At 41.7% G+C, this 20,866-nt stretch overlaps 1 protein-coding gene across 29 annotated transcripts in view; it reads right to left on the bottom strand.

Moving 5' to 3' along the window:
- The window catches only part of MADD (MAP kinase activating death domain), a 72,286-nt gene that overhangs the window by 30,460 nt on the left and 20,960 nt on the right, over window positions 1–20,866 (bottom strand). For 6 of the 29 annotated variants that reach the window (XM_058420990.1, XM_058420999.1, XM_058420996.1 and 3 more), the window contains exons 6-22: window positions 19,575–19,688; window positions 15,534–15,614; window positions 14,316–14,372; window positions 13,373–13,551; window positions 12,533–12,768; window positions 12,014–12,169; window positions 10,953–11,060; window positions 9,942–10,135; window positions 9,028–9,359; window positions 8,230–8,369; window positions 6,936–7,037; window positions 6,041–6,079; window positions 4,973–5,032; window positions 4,413–4,515; window positions 3,178–3,364; window positions 2,858–3,008; window positions 270–476 (exon numbers count right to left, since the gene is read on the bottom strand). In XM_058420990.1, the coding sequence (XP_058276973.1) occupies window positions 270–476; window positions 2,858–3,008; window positions 3,178–3,364; window positions 4,413–4,515; window positions 4,973–5,032; window positions 6,041–6,079; window positions 6,936–7,037; window positions 8,230–8,369; window positions 9,028–9,359; window positions 9,942–10,135; window positions 10,953–11,060; window positions 12,014–12,169; window positions 12,533–12,768; window positions 13,373–13,551; window positions 14,316–14,372; window positions 15,534–15,614; window positions 19,575–19,688 (2,446 nt within the window). Of the gene's footprint in view, window positions 1–269; window positions 477–2,857; window positions 3,009–3,177; window positions 3,365–4,412; window positions 4,516–4,972; window positions 5,033–6,040; window positions 6,080–6,935; window positions 7,038–8,229; window positions 8,370–9,027; window positions 9,360–9,941; window positions 10,136–10,952; window positions 11,061–12,012; window positions 12,170–12,532; window positions 12,769–13,372; window positions 13,552–14,315; window positions 14,373–15,533; window positions 15,615–19,574; window positions 19,689–20,866 lie in introns of all 29 variants that reach the window. The other 23 variants (XM_058420993.1, XM_058421000.1, XM_058421007.1 and 20 more) reach the window with 14 other exon arrangements.

The raw sequence follows: 20,866 nt of genomic DNA, 5'->3' as shown, positions 1-20,866 counted from the left end.
AAACAGCAATCTCAGAGCAAAAAACAAGGCTGTTTAAGGTGTAATGAAATATAGAAACAATTACGATTAGACAGCTTCTGGAAGAAAATTGCGGTGGATAGTTTATCCGAGAGTAGGGTGAAAACACATATGATAGTTCCTTGCGATCCAAGGTGTAAATGAAGCATGTTACGGTAGCAATGCAGTGTGTTAAAATGGAGAGAATGCAAATAGAACCTAATGCCAAACCAGAAGTCCCCCCCGCACTTCACATGCACCTCAATACACACCAATGGAAGCAATAAAATTTTCTTCCTTTAGACTTCTTGTGTCAAACTCCCTTGGCCCTTTGCCCGCAGGGCTCGGTGGCTTTGGCATTAACTGAGGTACCGGCAGCTGCATCGCAGGTTTTGGCTCCACTCTTGGGGATGACGCAGGATCCTTGCCAACTGGAGTGACAGATCCATCCGTAGGACTTCGTTTTCTCTTTTCTGGCTCTTTTTATTTAAAGAACAGTGTTGAGAGAAAATAAATAAATAAATAACTAGAAAGAAACATGAGGAAAAAGGAAATGAGAGCGAGAGAAGAAAGATGAGACAGATGGTCTCACCTAAATCATTAAGCCTGGCACTGAAACAGCACAGTGTCACATTTGTTCCCATAGGTCAACATGGCTTGCTGATAGTCTGAGACACTGGTGGAAACAGTAGAGGAGAAAGCCGGAGTACCGTTTTAGGGATACTCAAGTATCTCATTTCTGTATATCTGAAACTTAGGAATGTTCTCTGACACAGTAACTGTAGCATCTCCTCTACGGAATTGTGAAAAATTAAACAACTCTGCCTAAACTACCAAGAATACAATTTATATAAAATAAATAAGATCCTCTTACAGTGCAAAGATGAAAAATACAATCAGTTTCATGGGTAACACTAAATTAAACTACAGTTAGGGAAAATAACCCAAAAATATCAATCAGCTATAGCTCTTCCATCAGTCTCTGAGACTTCCTATAACCATATGTCCCTAAAGGTAGTTTGGATTATTGCTCTGTATCAAACCCCACAGTCTGAATTACAGCAAAACCTTCAGAAAAGAATAATTAAAACCAGGTCTTCCACAAAGAACGTCCTGCACAAACTGTTGCAATACTTGATGAATCTAATAGTCAAAACTTCATATCCTATTATCTAAACCTGTCATACCACTAGATCTTGCAATACCTTTGTTCAGTGGATTTAAGATTCTGCTACCAGTAGCATCTTTCTGTTTAGATAGTAATTGAAAAGAATCAACACCTAACACTCAACAGACTGAACACTTCCATCCTTCAGAGTAAAAGTGCTTCCCCAATTCCTTGCAGATCTTTTCAGAAGCCTCCTCATCTTTGCAAGATGTGATGACCAGGACCGGGAGCACTACCTCAGCTGTGGGTCTTGTTACTGATACATCAATATACATCACCAGTACTACACAGTGGCTGCATTCCAAATGTGTGTTCACAGATAAACAGTGCCCCACTTCCCAGGTTTTACTGACACAGTAAATAGTGGGAAGTTCACATACAGCAGCACGAGACTGCTTCCCAGGATATACCTCCCAATCTTACCATTATTGCCAACAGTCCTTGTTCCTAAAAACAAGTCCTTAGTTTGACCATGTTATAATAACTTAATCACAACCATGCTCTATTAAGATTTTGCTTACTCTAGGCAAATATTTGCTCTAGACAAATAAGCTATATCCATCATGTCCTGTAGGATTACTATTTTATTACTATATGTTAAATAATATCAACATAAGGACTAACCTCTATAAAACATTTCTAGAAACAAATATTAATTTCAACTAATTGAAAACAAGTAAAACATAGCAAAACAGCTTAAATTTGACTACACATGTTATGCAATAATGAGAAGACTCTTCAAAAGTTTGCATCAAATTTTGTCTGTCATGACCACAATTAGTTTACTGGGCAAACTCTACTTACCATCAAATTATGATATTTGATCTTCACTCTAAAACTACTGAGTTTTACATCAGCCACTCCAATTTTCCTTAAAATCAGTGTCAGACTGAAAGCTTGTAATTACCAAGATCATCCTATTCTTCACATTCAGGACTGTCCTAACTAGCACAGCCTTCCTTACCTTCCTCAGCATTCTAACAATGAAAGTAGCAATCATTAAAAAATCCCTGATGCAAGAACACCAACTACAAAGGGTTTAGTAGATGCTACTGCTCTGTTACTATGAAGTAACTAACTTTTCATCATTTGAGATTACAGAAAAGTCAGATACTAAGCAAAGATTTAGCCTTTTGTCATCTTTTGCTTTCTTCCTTAGAGTGCATTTTCTTATTTTGCATTAAGAATCAGATTCTTAAGAAACAGCTGAAAAATAAAGAGATATTTTCAGACTTTCTTCTCTAAGAGTATTTAGTTGTATGAGAATAATTGTGTAGCGCACCATGGTTGGTGAGGTGTAAGTCTCGTATGGTTCCACATTATAAGTATCTCCCTCCCTACTGAGGTTGCCTGCAACAGCTTTCCAAGATTGTGGCTGGGACAGTTTTAGCTGAAGGTCCTCATTCCCAGAATTTCCACTTCAGCCATACAAGTGCTCAGTTTTGTATCTCACCGCAGAGTCTCCATTTTCAATTAAATATCAGTATGGCCATTATTTTGCTCTGGTCCAGTAACATGTGTAAGAAAAACAAAAGAGACTTCAAGCTTTATAAGGCTTCAGTAACAACAGTACAATTCTCACCGTTTTGGAAGTGTTGGAAAAGCCCTGCAATATCAAAAGGCACAAAACCAGCTACCTTCCCAATCTTGTTTGGTTCATAAAAACTGTATTCTCATGAACACTTTTCTTACCTTTATTATAGTAGTGAGTATGTGCTATCTCTAGCAGGCCAAAAACACTGGCCATGCCTCCCAGGCCAGCATTTGCATATGACTGCTCCAGGCTTAACACAGTGCACTTCAGCAGGTCCAGCATGCCTTTATAAACTTTGCGGCTGATCTCCTGCAAGGAAATCCCCGTCAGTGCTGCTATTTCAGAAGTGACAAAGTAATTCAAGAACATAAATTCTGAAACCACTGTAACATCAGCTTTTCACAATTGACAAAAACTTCCTGTGAATTGGGCCTCAGCAGGTACCCAGTGTGAGGACCCTGCTGAGCTCAGCACTGACCACATCCTGTATGACATCCTGTCGAGCATCCTCCTCAGACTGGATCGTGCGATTCAGCTTGCTCAGTACAAAGACACGCAGCTGCTCACTCTCCAGGAGACGTCGCACCCTCTTCATGTTCAGCCAGCCAACACCTTGCCCATCAAGAACATTGTGTACCACCTCCTTCAGGAACTGCTGGTTCTCACTGATACATTCAAGAGAAAGCAGGCAAAGCTTAGTCACTCTCTCCTTACTTTGGCTTGTATGGTAAGAGAGCTAAGGCCAGAGCACACATAGAAGCACCTTCCCAATCCACAGTAGTTGATATCCAGCTCTGTATGCTGCTAACATCAGTGCACACAGCTCAAGCTCTACTCCATAGGTGTAGTATCAAATACTTTATTTTTCCTTTATTTCCTGTAAAAAGCTACAAACAGGCTTTCCTCTAGCTCCTCTTGGTATCCCTCTACCCTTCACTTTCACAGCACCCCTCAGAATCCATAGGAATCCTTTATGCGTCAACCTCCTTCAACAGCCTCCACATCTGAGCTACAGGCTTTCTTTGAAAGAGGAAGTGCAGCACTACTAATGCATTACTGCAGCAGCCTTGGCACATGCTTTGTGTGGCATGTGTTTGTTCAGCTTCTTTTGCCACAGAGGGAAAGGTAAGAAGGAAATTCCTCTGCAACCTGCTGCATTACTCAGTCTGAACTGCAGCTATTGTTCTTACTTGTCCCCCAAACCCAGCAGATCAAAATAAATTCACTCCACCCATGACTGCTACATAAGAAAAGGAAGAGAAAGCACAGGCACAGGTCAGGTAGTTTATTTGCACCATTCTGAGCCCCTTCCCAAGGTTGAGAAAAGCACTTCACATGAATTTATGGAATCAAACTGCTTCATTGGACTCAGCTGATCCCCCCTGCATGGTGCATTAAAACTCCACTGGGCTAGATCACCTTGTTCAGAACACTCAATTACAAAGAATATCTACTGACTTAAAGTAGAAGCCTAGAACATTTTGGCCCTCAGACTGAAGGAGAATACATTTTGGAGCACAAAAAAATAAGCATGTGCACTATTAGCTGCAAGACATCTGTACCAAACCTTCTTAGGCAATAACATGTCCAGGTCTAGGGCAACAGAAAAATACCATTTAGTTTTCAACAGCTAAACTTCTGAGAAAACATTGGCCAGGTATGAGGCCACAATAACTACACTGCACACTTGAAAAGCAGGAAAAAAAATATTACCTGGAATTGCTAGTTCGTCCCTGAGGTGATGGAGATTCTCTTTTCACTGTTGGGCTGTGCTTTATGACTGAAGACTTCTGATCAACAAGGGCTCGTCTGTTTCCTAAAAAGGAGAGGAAACAGAATGAGAGGAAAGGGCGGGAAGAGAACAATCTGATCCCAGGACAGTAACAAGCAACACTAAAGTTGGCTAACACACCTATTTGAATTACAGGTAACAGACTTCAAACAAAATGGAAACTCCAAAAAAGCAGCAGCGTATATCATATTCTAGCATCACACATCGGCAGAAAACAGTAATGGGAGTAATGCAGAGAGAAAAAGAGAAGATGGTAATGGGAGCAGAAAGTGAGAGGCAGGAAGTTTGGCTGCTCTGCATGCAGTTCCACAACAAGAATCATCTTCAAATTAGTCACTATATGTAAAAGCATAATGCATTGAGGGTGACTAGTATAGATCATGTGGTACTGGTTACCCAGCGAGAAAGGTAGCCCGAAGTCAGGCACAGGGAATGCTGGAAATTGTTACATCATGCACAGCTCATGCTGTAGGGAACCCACCTTCATTGCTTACTGGGCCAGCTTCAGTAATAATCTCCATTATAGTATTTAACCCAAATACTGGGACACAAAATATACAATTAGTAGTGTACTGAAATATCTACACTCCCCACTGTCAGCATCAAAAGAATCCAACTACCAGTTTCTTCCCAGCCCTCCCTCAAAATAAAACCCAAATGACACTAAAGCAGGAAGGATGTTTGAAAGCTCAAGACCACAAGGGCCAGAATAACTTAAGAGATAGTGCTTGACTTGAAATTTGGCATCGTGGAACCAGCGTATTGCATCTTCAAGGACATTACTGCACATATTATATTTGAATGGCACTATGAAAAACCATCTGCATCACCAAGGAAAAAGTATCAATGGATGCGCATGAAGTAAAAATTAAAAAGGAAGATGGAAAGTGGTCAAACAGCAGCAATGAAATGGAGTCCCAGCATTTCCCATTACGGTTGGAAACACACATTTGGCAAGAACTAGTTAATGCAGCAACTTTGTATCTCTACAACAGAGACAAAAACATCTAGAAAACACTGAAGTGCCCCGTGGGAATCCCAATGAGCCAGCATGCACATGTAAATGAACACACACACTCACACACACTTGCACATGCATAAAACAGATTGAGCTACTCCACGGAAATCCCATCTTCATATCTGCACAGTAACATTAAAGGCCCTGCAGGACTAAAATAGTCAAGAAAAGAACACCAAAGTGCAGAAGATGAGGCACAAAGCATGAATGTGGAATGGCAAACCCCATCACTGTTTTCTTCCAATGCATGGAATCAGTCATTAAGTTTACCCATGGAAACAACCCTGACATGAAGCACGTTTCTTATCCAGTACAACTGGACATGAAAACATAACCAACTGGTAAAAGGTTGTCAAAAACAGCTGTGCAGAGTCTCTGCTAGTGTTTTCGCCCTACCAGTCCTGTTACTCCTCATTTTACACACAGGGAATGATTACTTGTCTCAAAAACAAAGTCCAAAGCAGAAACACAAAATCCAGCTTTTGGTCTTTGTTTCTACAAGGTCAAAGGTCAGCAAAACATCATACCAACCTTCATCCACATCCCTTCCCAATTCCAGATTAAAGTAATCTTTACCGATAAAAGTGATGAGGAGGAAAAAATAAATGAAAAAAAAAAAAAAATCAACACATTAAAATAAAAGCAGTAAGCTCTAATCAGATAGAATAACTCAAAAGGCAAAATAAAATCTCTCCTCAGTACAGCATCTGAAAAGGTCTCAACAGGACCACACCAGTGCAAGCGCAGTCACCCCTGAGATACTACATTTGGCACAAGGATGACCTAACACTGTCTAACACTCATGGTGTGAGGGCCATTTCTCTAGTGCCCATTCAAACACGTTATCTAGTGATACTGCAGACAAACAGGAGATGTTCTAATGTAAAGACTGTGCACCTATGCTAGGGATTGATCTTCACTCTCATAGAACCGAAAGCATGGTTATAATTTGATTTTATTTAGCAGTCTGAAAATATGATAAACACTTTCGAAACTCATGTAATCTGCAGTCTCCATGGGAGGCTGGCATTACCCCCAACTACAAATGCAGCATCATCACTCTAGTAAATTACCTAAGGCTAAGCAAAAAGATAGTGTCAGTACAAAAGCAGGACCTGCCTCTTGGTTCCCATTCTTTCTACTAAGTACTTAAAAATAAAGCGAAACAAAATACACTATGAATGTTGGTTTTGTTTTATATCTGTTAACTCAGCCTAGACTGGACACTCTCCCACCCCAACATAGCCAAGTTGTTGGGAAAAAGACTGGGAAATATTATAACAATCTACTGTCTTGCTCCTTAACAAAGGTACTACCCAAATAACCAAAAGGCATCTCTCCCAAGATTCCTGTTAGGGGTAGGATCTCAGACTACCAAGGCACAAGAACAGAAAAGGCTGTAGAAGACAAAGGGAAAAATGGTTACCTTTCAGGCTGGGGAAGGGAGTATTCTTGTCTCTCCCAACTTTGGTTGGTAGGGCTAAGTTGGACAGACTGAAACTTGTGCTGTGGTTTCTGTACAGGCTGCCTATGACAGAAGACAAAAACAATTAAATGCCTCCTGCTCACTGTACACACCCAAAGATCCTGTAATTCACCATCTTATTTCAGATCCTTAATGATTAAGTTCTTCTTTATTACCCAAAAATCTCAAAACCATAACATGACCTCATTTACATTGCAACCACATCTGTAATCAGATTATTCTAAACAGTACAAAAACATAAGCTTTAGCATTCATGTCACAATAACTGATGCTGGATCTTCAAGTCTGAAATGTAACAGCAAAATCTTCCTGTCTTCCTGCACTTGGATCACATCACCTTAGCTCTACCTTCTAGTTTGATTCTCTTGTGGCAACAAATAAATGGCTGGGCCACATGAGAAAGCAAGATGACAGAAGATCTGCAAAACATGCAACTCTGAAGTGAGGACTGTGCACTGTAAATCTGCCATGGCACTATGCTTTGAGATAGAAACTTTTCATTTATTAGGAAAAAACATACATTCTTCCCGGTACAGGCAGATCTTAAGGATACAATTATGCATTATCATCTGCTTAAACCCGTAGACTAATTTAGATAAAGGAGCTGATTAAATTAATAACTTGAAGTGTTAAAGTGTCAACATACTATTTCAATTTGCTTTGGTTCTTTGTTTTTATATAGCCTTAGTAAGTAATTTTACCAGAAACATTTAATATATTTTCCTCAGTGCTACAAACCTCTTTTACTGCTTTTTACTGTAGTGCAAGACTCAAGTGGCCACGTCTTCTGTCACTCATTAAGAGATTCTAGATTCATGCTCTACACCTGTGATTTTTTTTATTAAGATATAATTGAAAGTAGGCAGTCAAGGAACTGAATTTAGTGCCTAAACACACAACATGGCAGCATGGAAGGCATATTACTGCAAGAATTTTTAAATCAAATTCATAAAATTGCACAATGCTTTGTTTAAATGAAACTGAAGAAATTTCTGATCTGTGCCCTAAAGTGCCACACAACTCAAGGAGCTAATCACAAAACCAAAGTCCTTCTTACTGAAGAATATATAAAGCAGTAGCTGTCAGCAGCTGTCAGTAAGTCAGCAAGGCTACTGGAGAGCTGGTAACAATTTGACAGCCAACTCATTCCCCTGACTAGCCATCCCTCTACTCTATCTCCCTGTACACTCTGATATGATAAATAAAACTAGCTTAATGAATGCATCGTACATACTTGCAAAAGACATGATGCCCCCAAAACCTTCGCTGCTATTGTTGGAGACAGTAGAGTTTGGGGAGCTGGCCCTGGAATCTGAATCTGCATCAGAATCACTGGCCAGTTTTAAACTGTTTGGCCGGAGTAACTTCTGAGACCTTTAAAGAAATTAAGTACAATTGTTATTAGCACTCCTCCTTCCCGCCCCAAATCGACACGTTGTATGGTTGTGGGAGACTGATGTTGGCCTCATTCTCAGCAGTTTCCACCACACTACCAACACCTTCTGGGAAAGAAAAAAAAACCACCCAAACAAACAAGAAAAAGAAAAAAAAGGAGAGAACTGAAACATATTTACATTCAGGCTTTTATAGCCTTTCAAAGTATGCTGAAAATTTGTCTACAAAAGGGCATTAGCAGACTTGCAGGTGAAAGGAAAATGGAAAATTTCACTGTGGTTTGAAAGGACTAACAAGAAAACCCATTGCCACCAATCACTGCAGTATCTTTCTCCCAAAAGACAAAGATTTACCAAAACAGTTTACAGAAAATCAGTATGTGATATACTAGAATGCTCTAGAAAGAACTGCTAATTCTCATAGCTTCTACTGATTACATAAAAGTAAGGAACTGATGGATTAAGCAAGTGCTTTTATTCAAACCAGAAGGGTTGACAGCATCTCTATGTTAAATTAAAGTGATCAACAATACATCTGAGGTGTCAAAGACATTTGAGTGCATGAATGGTGAACTACATGGAACAGACAAGAAACCCCAGAAGCGCTGTACAGAGGGCAGGAGACAAGGAAGACTCGCCTGCTTCCATTGAGATTCTGGTTAAATCTTGGGGTGTAGCTCTCTTCCTGCTCATCATCTTCATCCTCCGTAGGAAAACCATACTGTGGTTCAAAGTATGGATTGTCATACTCTCGCTTCCTCACCGCCCCTTCTGAGGAGCTCATGCTGCCAGCTGCGATGTCACTCTCGCGACGATCCAAGCTTATCTTGGGAAAGCTTGGTTGCAGTGGCAAGGAAGAGAGATGGTTCGAAAATCCAGCAGCCAACTTCTCTTCTATTTCTGCAGAGTCTGCTGCCTCCTGTGGACCAGTCAAATCATTGATCTGTTCCCTAATTTGCGTTACATACAACTGAAGGGCGGGACAAGAACAATTATTTCAAACTAGGAAATCTGCACAGTCCTTGCTGCCCGCTACAGCCCCACCACCACTACATCCCCACTATCTGTGTCTCTAAACTAGGATTTTATATACACTATTTGTGCATTGCTCTAGGGACTTATTCCCCTTTAAAACAGCTCTGACCAGTGTTAGCTCAGGATAATGGCTTTTCATTACCATCTTCCCATTCTTCTTAAAAGACCAGAAATTCATGAGTTTCCCCATCCCACTCCCTGTTCCTCTAAAGACACCAGGTCTTTCCAGACTCTGTAAAAGCAGTTCCTGCAGTCCCAACCTGGACCATTTCTCTCTACTAATGTTGCATTTTTCAATGCACTGGAACTTTTTGTACAGGAATGGTCTATCCCATCATAAGAGGGTACCAGCAAACTCCACCTTGATCAGAAAGTCCAGGGTGAGCATGCAATTTAATCTGTGCATGGTGTCACAGTCCTATTAGCTTTTGCCCTTCTCAGAAAGAACCATGTGCATTCTCCCATTCTTTATATCCTAATACGCTGATCTTGAGGCTGAACTCATCTCAGTACACACATGATTCACTCCATGGATGACAGTGCTGGGGCTGCTACTGGCTGTAGTACTGGAACTTGACCGAGGCTGGTTATTCTCTTGAGAGTTCTCACTGTCCATGGTCTGTTCATCAGGATCCCCTGAATATTCTTGAAAATCATCAAATTCCACTTCACTAGCATCACCAAGGGCTGCATGAGTCAGGGGGTCAACATCTGCAAACACATCATTGTTCATTAAACAACATTGCCTTCCTCAGCCTTTTGCACATCTAACTAAATATCCCTAGAAGAGGACTGCCCAACAGAATCAACTTGCATAAAGATTTAGGTTGTAAAGGGCTTTTGGAGGCCATCCATTCCCATTCTCTCCTCAAAGCAGGAGCACCTTCATAATTAAAGCAGGTTGCTCAGGGCTTTGTCCCACTGAGTTTTGAAAGTTTTCAAGGCTTGACATTCTACAGTGATCCTGGGAACCTGTTCAACTGCAATAACCATTAAGTTCTTTTCCTTATGTCCAAGTAGAGTTTCTTTTGTTGCAGCTTATGATTATTACCTCTTGTCCCTGGGACATGGGAAATGTCTTGGGACTTCTAGGTTCAATTTATTGAACAAAGAGAGGGTTTGTGCAGCTTCCATATTTTTTCTGTCCCCACTAGGACCGAGTAGTACTTCACAGCTAGCACTGAGAACCAATATGCAGGGGCAGGAGAGAGCTCACACTCTGCTGTCCATATTGCACAGTATTTACTGGCAGCAGCAGGTTATTTCCAGATCTAGTGAAGAAGCAGTTTTGGTAAGCAGCACCTATTTCTGTTCTTCCTCTTCACAGTATCCTTTGGAGGAAGTTGTTTATAAGCAGGAGAAATGTCCTTTTCCAGTCTACCCATACACTTTTACCGCAGAGCAAGACCACAGTGGAACAAGTTCTGACTCAGGGATTTAGGGGAGGCCTTTTTCCCAAAGTGCTTCAGATGAATTGGGAAAGGGAACCTATGTGGACCTTGTGAAAGTAAAAGCAAAAGTTACTTACTTGGGGTATCACCATTAATGTCACATTTCATCATCTCACTGACAAAGTCACCAAGGGAGGAGTAGGAGGAACTTGAATCATCATAGTCGACACTGTCACTGCCACTGCCACAAGTGAGAGAGAGAGATGAGTGGCAGCATCAAAGCAACAGCAGGCTCTGACACTTTAAAGATGTGAATCAGCACCTGTTTTCATGGACCTCCTAAAAATCTCATATTATAGCAGCTATAAACAAATATCACAGGCCAGCCTCATGAAAGGTAAGAGCAAAAACCATAGCTTTCAGCTATGTGAATAGTTATGGGAAGACATTTTAAATCTCTTAGCAAAGTTAATGAGGCCAAGCATAAGTGAGCAGAGAATAGTGTATTAATGCACAAAACATGTGTCTGTTTATGTAGGACAACTTCAAGAGAACTGGGAATCACAAGTAAAAGCATTTCCTTTTTACACTAGTGATAAATCCCATTCTGTTAGGACCACTGGTCCTGTGTAGAATACAAAATATGTGCAAGTCCAGGGCTGAAAGATCTCACAAACCAGCAAGGAATGAAAGGGAATAAAAGTAGACACAAAACTCCAAGAAATACGGCTAAAAACTACTATATAAAGTTTCCCTTCATTTTACTGAACACACAAGGTGGTCACAGGCAGTGGGGAGCACTAACAAGTTTTGCATAGCTATGGATAGGGAACAGAGATTTGAAAGAGTGGTAGGATGGGTGGGAGTATTTGTAGTACTGCAACAGAAATAACCAAAGAACAGCACAGGAGAAAAGAGAATTAGCATGTGAGGAAATGACAAATGTCAAGTGGCATACAGGTAGCAAAAGAAAACATGAAAATAAGTACGGAAAACCATATTAAATGAATACACTAGCAAAAGGTTAAGAGGTTTGCTGTGATAACAGAGCAGTGAGAAAATTTAGTGTCAGTATTCTGCCCAGACAAGAAATGAAACAGCCTAGCAAGCTACAGGTAAAGGCTGCAAATGAGAAGTAGGAGAGGTCCAGCAATCTGAAATAACTCTTATGTAACTACGGGCATGCTCCCCACTAACCTGTCATCAGTAGGATCAGAATCCGTTTCCTTCTCTGCTGGGACATTCAGGGCTTCAGCCAGCTGTGAATTGGTGTCATAGACTCGATAGTGGATGGGCTGCAGCTGGTGAGCATACCACTTGGGTTTGTCACCAATCAGGGCTGGATCAAACATGTCTGCACAAAAAACCAAGGAGAGCGTTAATCAAACTCTTCTACTGGCGTCAAAGGCTTCATTCACAGTGACACTACCCTCTACTGAGTCTTAGACAAAGGGACAGTCTTTACTCTAAGAAACCTAAAAGACTTCTCCATAATCAAACAAGAGGTAAAATTAATTGGAGGAACAACTCGCCAATAGCAGGGCTAACTTGGGAGAAACACATGAGGCCATACATAAAAAGAGAAAAATATTCCTTGAACTAGATTTTCCTCCCCAGCAGGACTAACATGGTATAAAATTAAATCCTTCCCTAGAATCTCTGGTTTTTAAGTTCCTGCATTACATCCAAGTGAAGGAAAGGCAAGACCAACACTTACTGTTATGAATTCTTTGGAAAGCATAATTAGTAGGGTTGAGTGACCATTCTCCAAAGTATTCTACTGCCTGTGTTCTGGAAAGCTTATCTGCAAAAGGTGTTTGCTTCGGCCTAGAGGCAAGAAAAGAATTTGCCTGGAAGGCCACCACTGGTCGTGGGAAGAGACGAAGAGTTCGAGTATGCATTTGGAAACCTTGCAAAACATTTGGTGAGTTGAAAAATCTCACCATAGCAACCCTAAAAAGAAACAGAGAACAAGTTATTAGATAAAAGCACAGAGCATAACCAAAAAGAAGAAAGAGAGCACTTAAATGGTATGCCATAGACAATGTTTCAAACTTCAGAAGAATGGTAACCTAACTCTTCTTAGAAAACAGCTGTCTTGCAAAAAATAAAAGAACAATTCAAAGAAACCAAAACCCAAGGAATCACTTTGTTCTAATTCACCATTTTAATACAAACACCTACTCAGTGAAGGATATAATTCTTGCTTCTACTGGCTAAGGCAAGAAATAAGTCCCCAGCTTTTGTTGTTTTTTTCTGCAGTTCAAAGCTTGTGATTTAAACTGAGGATACAGTATCAGACTGACAAATCCAGGTAAAGTGGATGATCTATAGGAAAATGCAAGAAGCAAAACACCCGCTAAAGATAATCAGTTATGTTCATGCAGATAACAGATATGAGATAAACACTGTAATTATTGCTCTTTTTCTCTATGTGATGTCCAATAGAATCTACAATAGTACATGACAGATGCTGTCTCACCCACAGAAATGTCTGTGCTGCCCTTGAGTGCAAACTTCCATGAGGACTCAATGCTACCTTCCTGTTAAGCCTCACCTGGTAGCCACATCGACAGAGTCCACATCATTTCCATAGATCAAAGGGTTGAATTCTGTAGAGGGAGTAGACTGCAAATCATTCTGTGGTCTTCCCAGCAGCAGAGGCACCTCCTGCCCCTCATGAAACTTCTCTAGATTAAGAATGGGCTGGGTATTCAGGCTCATGCTGGCCAGGGCCTATTGAAGGACATTATGCACACATTCAGCAAGAACAGTTATTTAAGGAACAAAAGATCAGAGCTACCCTGCCCTCTAGGCAATTGCAACAATTATGCATGCTCCATTAATTTGTCTTAAACCACCTCCACGCTGAGTCAACAAGTATCTCCAGGCTCTCCTTTATGTTGATTGTCAAAATGATCTCCTCAATGCTGAAACAGTCCCGGGAGCCAGTCAAGGAGTAGCACAGAATTCACTTTTCTAGATCATTCATGACATGAAAACAGATAGTCCTAACTGGACCACTGTTAGTATGGCACTGCGTAACTCTACTGCTTGTAGAGTTATTTCCATGTGTAATTTGAATACATCTTGGGAACTCGAGGCCTTGAAACTTGCCCTTAAAGGTGGCTATTCAACCAGTAATTTGATATTCCAGGAAAATGTAGAGACACCTCTACACAAACATCTGCTTGTATCCCTGAAAACTTCCACTTTCCATTTGAATGAAGTCTTCACCTGTCCATAAAGCTACCTCTTCAACACTCATAAAGTCTTCAAGGAGCAGCACAAATGGTGAATCAATCCTGGACACCCAGACCTATCCTAAATCTTCCTCATTTTTCCCATTTGCCCACTGAGGCTTCATCTTTTCGTTTAATAAATAAATAAATACATAAAACCAAAACAAAGAAAAAAACAAACAAACAAACAAAAAAAAAAAAACTCCAAAGGAAAAGGGTAAAATGGAAAATTGAGGGGAAAAGAATAAAATAAAGAACCTTGTTGTCAGGAGTGAGCAGCTGTTTCTGAGTGATTGCAGTCATGCTAACCAGACACTGGAGGCAAGATGGAAGATCATATGATAACACCACAGCAGCCCATCAGAGCCAAGACGAACACATGACCACAGAGAAACAGATGGAAGGAAAAAAAATATCTATTACTACCAAATATCACAAATGAGAGGAAAACAAAAGGGACCACAAAATAGACACATCTTAGGAAAGAGGTATAACTGCCCCACCCCCAAACATTCATATCTGGCCACTTTGGAAACTGGCAAGCCTGTTGTCCTTAATGATGCAGCTGAGAGCTTTCTACAACAGTTTAAAAGCAGATATTCTGAAATTCATTTATGGAAGCTAAGACCCAAAGGCACACAGAAGTGTTAATCTTAGTAATGTGGGCCACAATTTGTCTGCTTTGTACCAGCAGCACCCCTTGTCAATGTCTCTTAAGGACAATGTCCATAGGAATACACAGGGGATGTAAGCTAAATTTGGGTGAACACTCTGAGAAACTTTAAATATGTTTTCAAAACAATTGCAACTTGTTCTGGTATTTGAGTTTGCCTTTGCACTAGTGAGAAAGTTTTGCTAAATAGTGCCTGAAATTGCAAGGGGGTGAGGCAGCAGTGGGGGGAAGGTTGATCTAACAAAACTCCAGGCAACACATCACTTCCATCTGTGCTGACAGCAGGTACTGGGATATCAGAGAGGTTACACACTTTGCTCTCCTGGTCTATGAGGAAAGAGAAAGAGCAAACCTCATCACATTAATAAAACACTTTACCTTTAGATACTGCATGCAGCGTGCATAAGGAAAACAGAAATAAAGAGATAAAACCTGCTTGACACGATCAGCCAGGATGACCCAAGCTGATTAATGGCTTAGCAGGACCTGAGAGGAGAGACTGACACTTCACACACAGATCTGTGAATGGAGGGGAAACAAAGATGATCATAGCTTGATGGATCAAGTCAGAGTTTAAAGCCCACATGGCAAACGTAAAGGAGGAATCTGGAACTTTCTGCATCGACTGGAAACAAGTTAGCCCCAAACAACAGTAAAAACAAGAAACCATCTGTTGTGTACAGGGACATTTCAGCTTTACGTTCACTGACTTGCATTCTTATACACTATAGCAGAAGAACTGGGCAACACTACATAAGCTACGTTCTACTGAATCTGAGTCCTTTCCCCAAAGTTCATATTACCTGTTTCAGATGCTTTTTCAGCTCTGAAGCTTCTGGTTCTGGCAGTGCTGGCAAAGATTCTGCATTTGTAGGAACAATCACCTGGAATTAAGCACAACAACAGACTAAAAATTCTCCAGCTGTAGTCATTTCCAAAACAGAATCCCCTGAATCTCCAGCACTCCAAACACCAAGGAATAAAAGACACAAAAGTAAAATAAGTATTAAATAAACCCTACAGTCTCAGACACAGACACCTGCTTTTTCACTTCTTTATGGTTGTTATTGTTTACAATATAACAAACAGTGGAGTTACTTTATCATTTACCACAAATACAACAAGTTTGAATCAACCCACACTTTCCATCAAGTAGATGATGTTATACACATCTTCCCTGAATTAGCCTTGCTCATACCCTTGTAGAAAGTGAGATACATGAATCATGACAACCAAAGCTGTGGGAAGGCTCTTAAGAGATAGGGTTCCTTAGGCAGGGCTGTAAGACACAGTCTGACAATCAGTCAAGAAGAAAGTTCTATCATTTGCCTGAGGATTTACCTTCTAATGATATAGCCAGAACAATTAACTGAAAAAGGATGCCTAATGCTGTTGTAATGCATTAATTTGGTTAATACTGTGTTTCATCGGATTTGTAATGTTTTTTCTCTGTATCACGTGGTCTGTCCTCGCTCAGCAGTGCCCATCCCCCACACTGAAATGTAACCCAACTCTGTTCCACTCCCACTTTACCCCTGATTGGGCAGTGGCTTGTCCCTGCCCCCTGGGAAAAAAGCCCAGGCACGGGAAGGGCCTCGCTTGCTCTCTGGCACCAGTGAGCCAACGGGAAAGAGCTCCAGCCAAGGAAGGATAGAATAAAGCCAATATTCCCCCGGTGAGAGAGAGCAGACTCTTTCCTTTTGCCATCGGCGGTCGTCTGGTCTCATAAAGAAACATCACATCTGGTGCCCTAACGTGTGGCCCAAAGCCACAAGAGGCTGGAAGAACCACTTGGGGAGCACGTGGCTGAGGAATGTCACGCAGATACGTGAGTCACGAAACACAGCCCACCTACGCAGAGAGACAGACCCGTCAGGCTTGGCGTTCACTGTGGAGTCTCCGAAACACAGGATTCCACAAGCAGGGCTGTAGTTTTCTCCTTTGGACTTAAAGAACCCATCGGAGTGCTGTGAAGAAGCCCCCATCCAGCAGGCTGCTCCCAGGGAAGGTGACCACATGTTTGTGGAAAGATGATCCTGGGATCTGGGACTGGAAGCTCTTTTTGCACCAAAAAGGGTCAGTCTCAGGCAAAAGGAGTGATTGGGAAAGAAAGGAAAGGAACGCTGGATTTTTGGTGAGTACCACTTTCAGTTTTCTAAGGGAAAATCTTTTTAAGAGGCATTGAACCTCAGGGAAAAGAGTTTTTTCCTTTTGGGGAAGGTTTTTGCTTTCAGAGTAAAAACTTTCAGGGTGCTTTAATAGCACCTTCCTTTCGGCAGCCTGGGGGGGTGGAAAAGGAAACTGTTTCCCCTTTTTGGCTTTTTTTTCTCTCCAGCGAGGGTTTTTTAACTTTCCGTTTCCCAGTCAGAGTTAAAGGGGACACAGAAATTTAAAATCTGAGCCAGAAATGGGTCCTAGGCTGTCTGTGTCTCAAAAAAGTCTATTATCAAATTTTAAGTGCCTTGGAAAATGGCAGGACCCATTGCCCAAAGAGACAGTTGAAAAAATTAATTTGATATATATTTTCTCAAATTTCAGATGTATCATTAGAGCAAATAAACTTCCTGGAATTTTGGGAAACTATTGCAACTAAGATAGTTGAATCTGGCTCCTCTAATAATAAAGAAAATGCAATTTTGCTTTTTATAGCTTAAAAATTAAGATTGCATTGCAAAAGCAAAATGAAAAGGGAAAAAAGACAGTTCTTTGGGGATTTTCCCCAGTTTGTTCCTTTGCAGGCAGTTTGAGTGCTCAAACCTCCCATCTTAGTGATCCCCAGGTGGGGGGGGGTCACAAGATGGAGGGGATTCCATTGTCCAAAATGGCCGAAGCCATGTGCTCTCAAGTCAAGAGGAGCCTCTCTCTTTGTCTGTCCCTCCTTCCCGCAATCCCTTTCACAATCCCTTCTTCTCCCCAGACCCTTCCCTCCCTTCGGTGCTGCCCCCAGCACTGCCCTCTCCTCTGACTCTGCCCCCTACCCTCAAACCTCCGCCCTCCAACTCCGCCCTGTGTGACTCAAGCCTCCAGCCCATCCCTGCCCCTGGTTCCCACGGTTTCCCCACCCACAGTCCCAGTTCCCACAACCCGGGGTGGGGGGGGGAGCCGGGAACCCGGAAGCAGGAAATTATCCCGGCTTTTCTGCCACCCCTGTCACATATCAACAATCAAAAAGAGGGGGTGCTGTCCCCAGTAATTGGGAGCCCTTCCCCCAACAAGTGATTCAGGATTTATGCAAAGCTCAGGCCAAATTTGAATATGAAAGAGAATACTTTTGCAACCGTTCAAAAGGAAATTTAGCAAGGAATACTACAGTTCCCTTTGACCTCCAAAAAGATTTGCTTCCGGAGCTTTGGCAAAATCCTGAAACGGCTGTTGATAATAAGAATTTGCCAATTTGATTAGCAGTCCAGCCCAATGAGTCTTTCCAACCTTACAGTAAAATAAAGCAGCTTCCATCAGAACCTTTTGTAACATTTGTGGAGCGATTAACCTGAGCTATTGAGTTACAGGTTAAGAATGAAGGAGCCCAGGAACAGGTCCTGGAGGAGATGGCTCTGGCCAATGCAAACGAACAGTGCAAGGCAGCTATCCTCAGCCTGTCTATAGAACCGGCTTCAACTTTACATGACATGCTCCAGGTGTGTGCCAGGAAGGTTCCCTTCATAAAAGCTCATTGAAGCCACAGTTCCAGAGTCAAGCCACCACAAAAAGCTGCTGCAGACACCGTGCCTCCTGTACCTGTGCCACCACCCAAGAGAGGAACAACGTGTCTCCTGTGCGATCAGGCTGGACATTGGGCATCTCAATGCCCTTCGAAGAAGCCATTTCTGGACTTTTGGGACAATGGGGGCAGGAGGTCTCAAGGGTCCAAAGGGAATTTTTCAAAAAAAATAGAAAATGTAAATGTTAAATTAAATAATCCTGCTTTAACCAGTTCTGCCTTTCAGCAAAAGTCACCGGCTATGATAGTAAAGGATCCAGCGACCAGAGAAACAAAAAGTCCTCATGATCAGGTCACCTGGGGTCGTGGGTACACCTATGTGTCCACTCCCCCAGATCTCAAGTGGGTGAAACCTTTCATCCCTAAAACTGCAAAACCCCCTGCAGAGGGCCCACAAGTGGCCAGTGCTGCCTGGAGGAGGAGAAAACACCGAACCTTCTCCTTCTAATTATCATTATTCCTTAACAGTGTTTTTCTAAACAGTTTGTTAGCACTAAAGGTCATTTTTCTTCTGCAACTTTAAAGGTACTCAAGGTCCGAACTCTGAGCATCTCCCACGAACCGAGCCTTCCTCCTTCTAAATTTAATAAGAAAAGGGGAAGTGTTGTAATGCATTAATTTGGTTTATATTGTGTTTCATCGGATTTGTAATGTTTTTTCTCTGTATCACGTGGTCTGTCCTTGCTCAGCTGTAACCCAACTCTGTTCCACTCTCACTTTATCCCTGATTGGGCAGTGGCTTGTCCCTGCCTCTGGGCCCTGCCCCCTGGGGAAAAAGCCCCAGCACAGGAGGGGCCTCAGTCTCTCTGGCACTGGTGAGCCACCGGGAAAGAGCTCCAGCCAAGGAAGGGCAGGACTCTAGAATAAAGCCAATATTCCCCCGGTGAGAGAGAGCAGACTCCTTCCTTTTGCCATCGGCAGTCATCTGGTCTCATAAAGAAACATCACATAATGCAAAAGACATGGGGACCTCGAGACACAACAAGGAATGGAATCCTAAAGTTTGAGATGGGAGTGACAAAGGCAGACAGAAGTCAGGCATTACTAAATTCTCAGTGGGTACACTGGTGACAGTACGCAGTTCCTGGAAACAAAGCCGCAAGTTTTTAAGGGTGCCACTTACCCTATTGGTATCCAGGTCAATAAGCCATACATCATCAGGCATTTTAAAATCCAGTTTGTAAAGGAAGAAACTTGCTGGTACACCAATGATATAAGGTGTAGGGGCTAGAAGCAACTGAGAGAAAGACAGACTTTACTAAGGACAAGATCTGCATTTGATATCATCATGTTCTTCCCAAGTATTTATTTATTGACTACAGTATGTTTATAGCAGAGTAGACAACATAAAAGGCATTAATAAATACTCCCAGGTTCCACGTCCCACTCCCACCCAGGACATAATTTATACGGCTACATGGCACTTTGGAAACAGCCTGCCATGTCTGGCATGGTCCAAAAAATAAAAAATAAGCGTTCAGGGTAAGACCCTAAGTTGAAAAGCAAGAAGTCATGGATGAACACATCCTCAGCTCAAACCAAGTCTGTGCCATTGTAAATAGGAACATACAAGGACTTTACCCTTATGCTTGTAGTGGTAATTTGGTTTCAAAATAATAACATCTCTAAGCAATACATGACAGACACATTTTTTTCATATGTATGTGGAAGACCTATGGGGAAATTCAGGTTGCTTCTGACAAAGGAATGAGCACAAGGTTTAAATCAACTAGGCACATAGCAGCTTGAGACTGGTGGCTTGGAAGGCTAATTTATTGTTTTAATCTAGAACTGCTGGTCACTTTCAAGGAGTGGTACAAGAACAAACCTGCAGCATCAGTTGCAAGATGGCACTGAAGTAGCAAGATGGACTGAATTCTACCTTTCCAAGCAGAATAATGAGCTTCTGCAAAGAGCCAACTGTTGGCAAAACCTAGGCTCCCAGCTGAAGTAACACAGCACTACATATTTCTGAGACTACAGGCAATAGTTTCTGAACTCTGAATCAAAGAGCCCTAAAGCATCTTTAAATATTAATCTGGTCCCTCCTAAACAAACGGTAATATTCTGTTTGGGGGGGGGGGGGGGTAGATATCATCATAATACTGTCGATCTATGATCGTTTAATCCTTTGTTTGTGAACTACTGCTTTGAATCATTCTATTGTCCTAGGTTACAATGTAAGAAGTGCCCAAAGTATGTATTCTATCACCATCTACATGAGCTGTTGAAACTAGGTTGGGCAGTGTTTCCCTTGCCCCCTCCCTCCAGACTATATTCTGTTAATGGCCCATCAATGCCCTGCTACATGACTCATAGGTAACTCCCTCCAGGAGCTATCTCTGTTTAATGGGCAATCAAAGACCCATTGTAAGTCTCATAAAATGATATCAGCCCATTGTGAGATGCTCCACC

Source organism: Hirundo rustica, chromosome 6 (assembly GCF_015227805.2).
Source record: "Hirundo rustica isolate bHirRus1 chromosome 6, bHirRus1.pri.v3, whole genome shotgun sequence".
NCBI lineage: Eukaryota > Metazoa > Chordata > Aves > Passeriformes > Hirundinidae > Hirundo > Hirundo rustica.
This window is presented reverse-complemented; position numbering and strand designations above follow the sequence as displayed.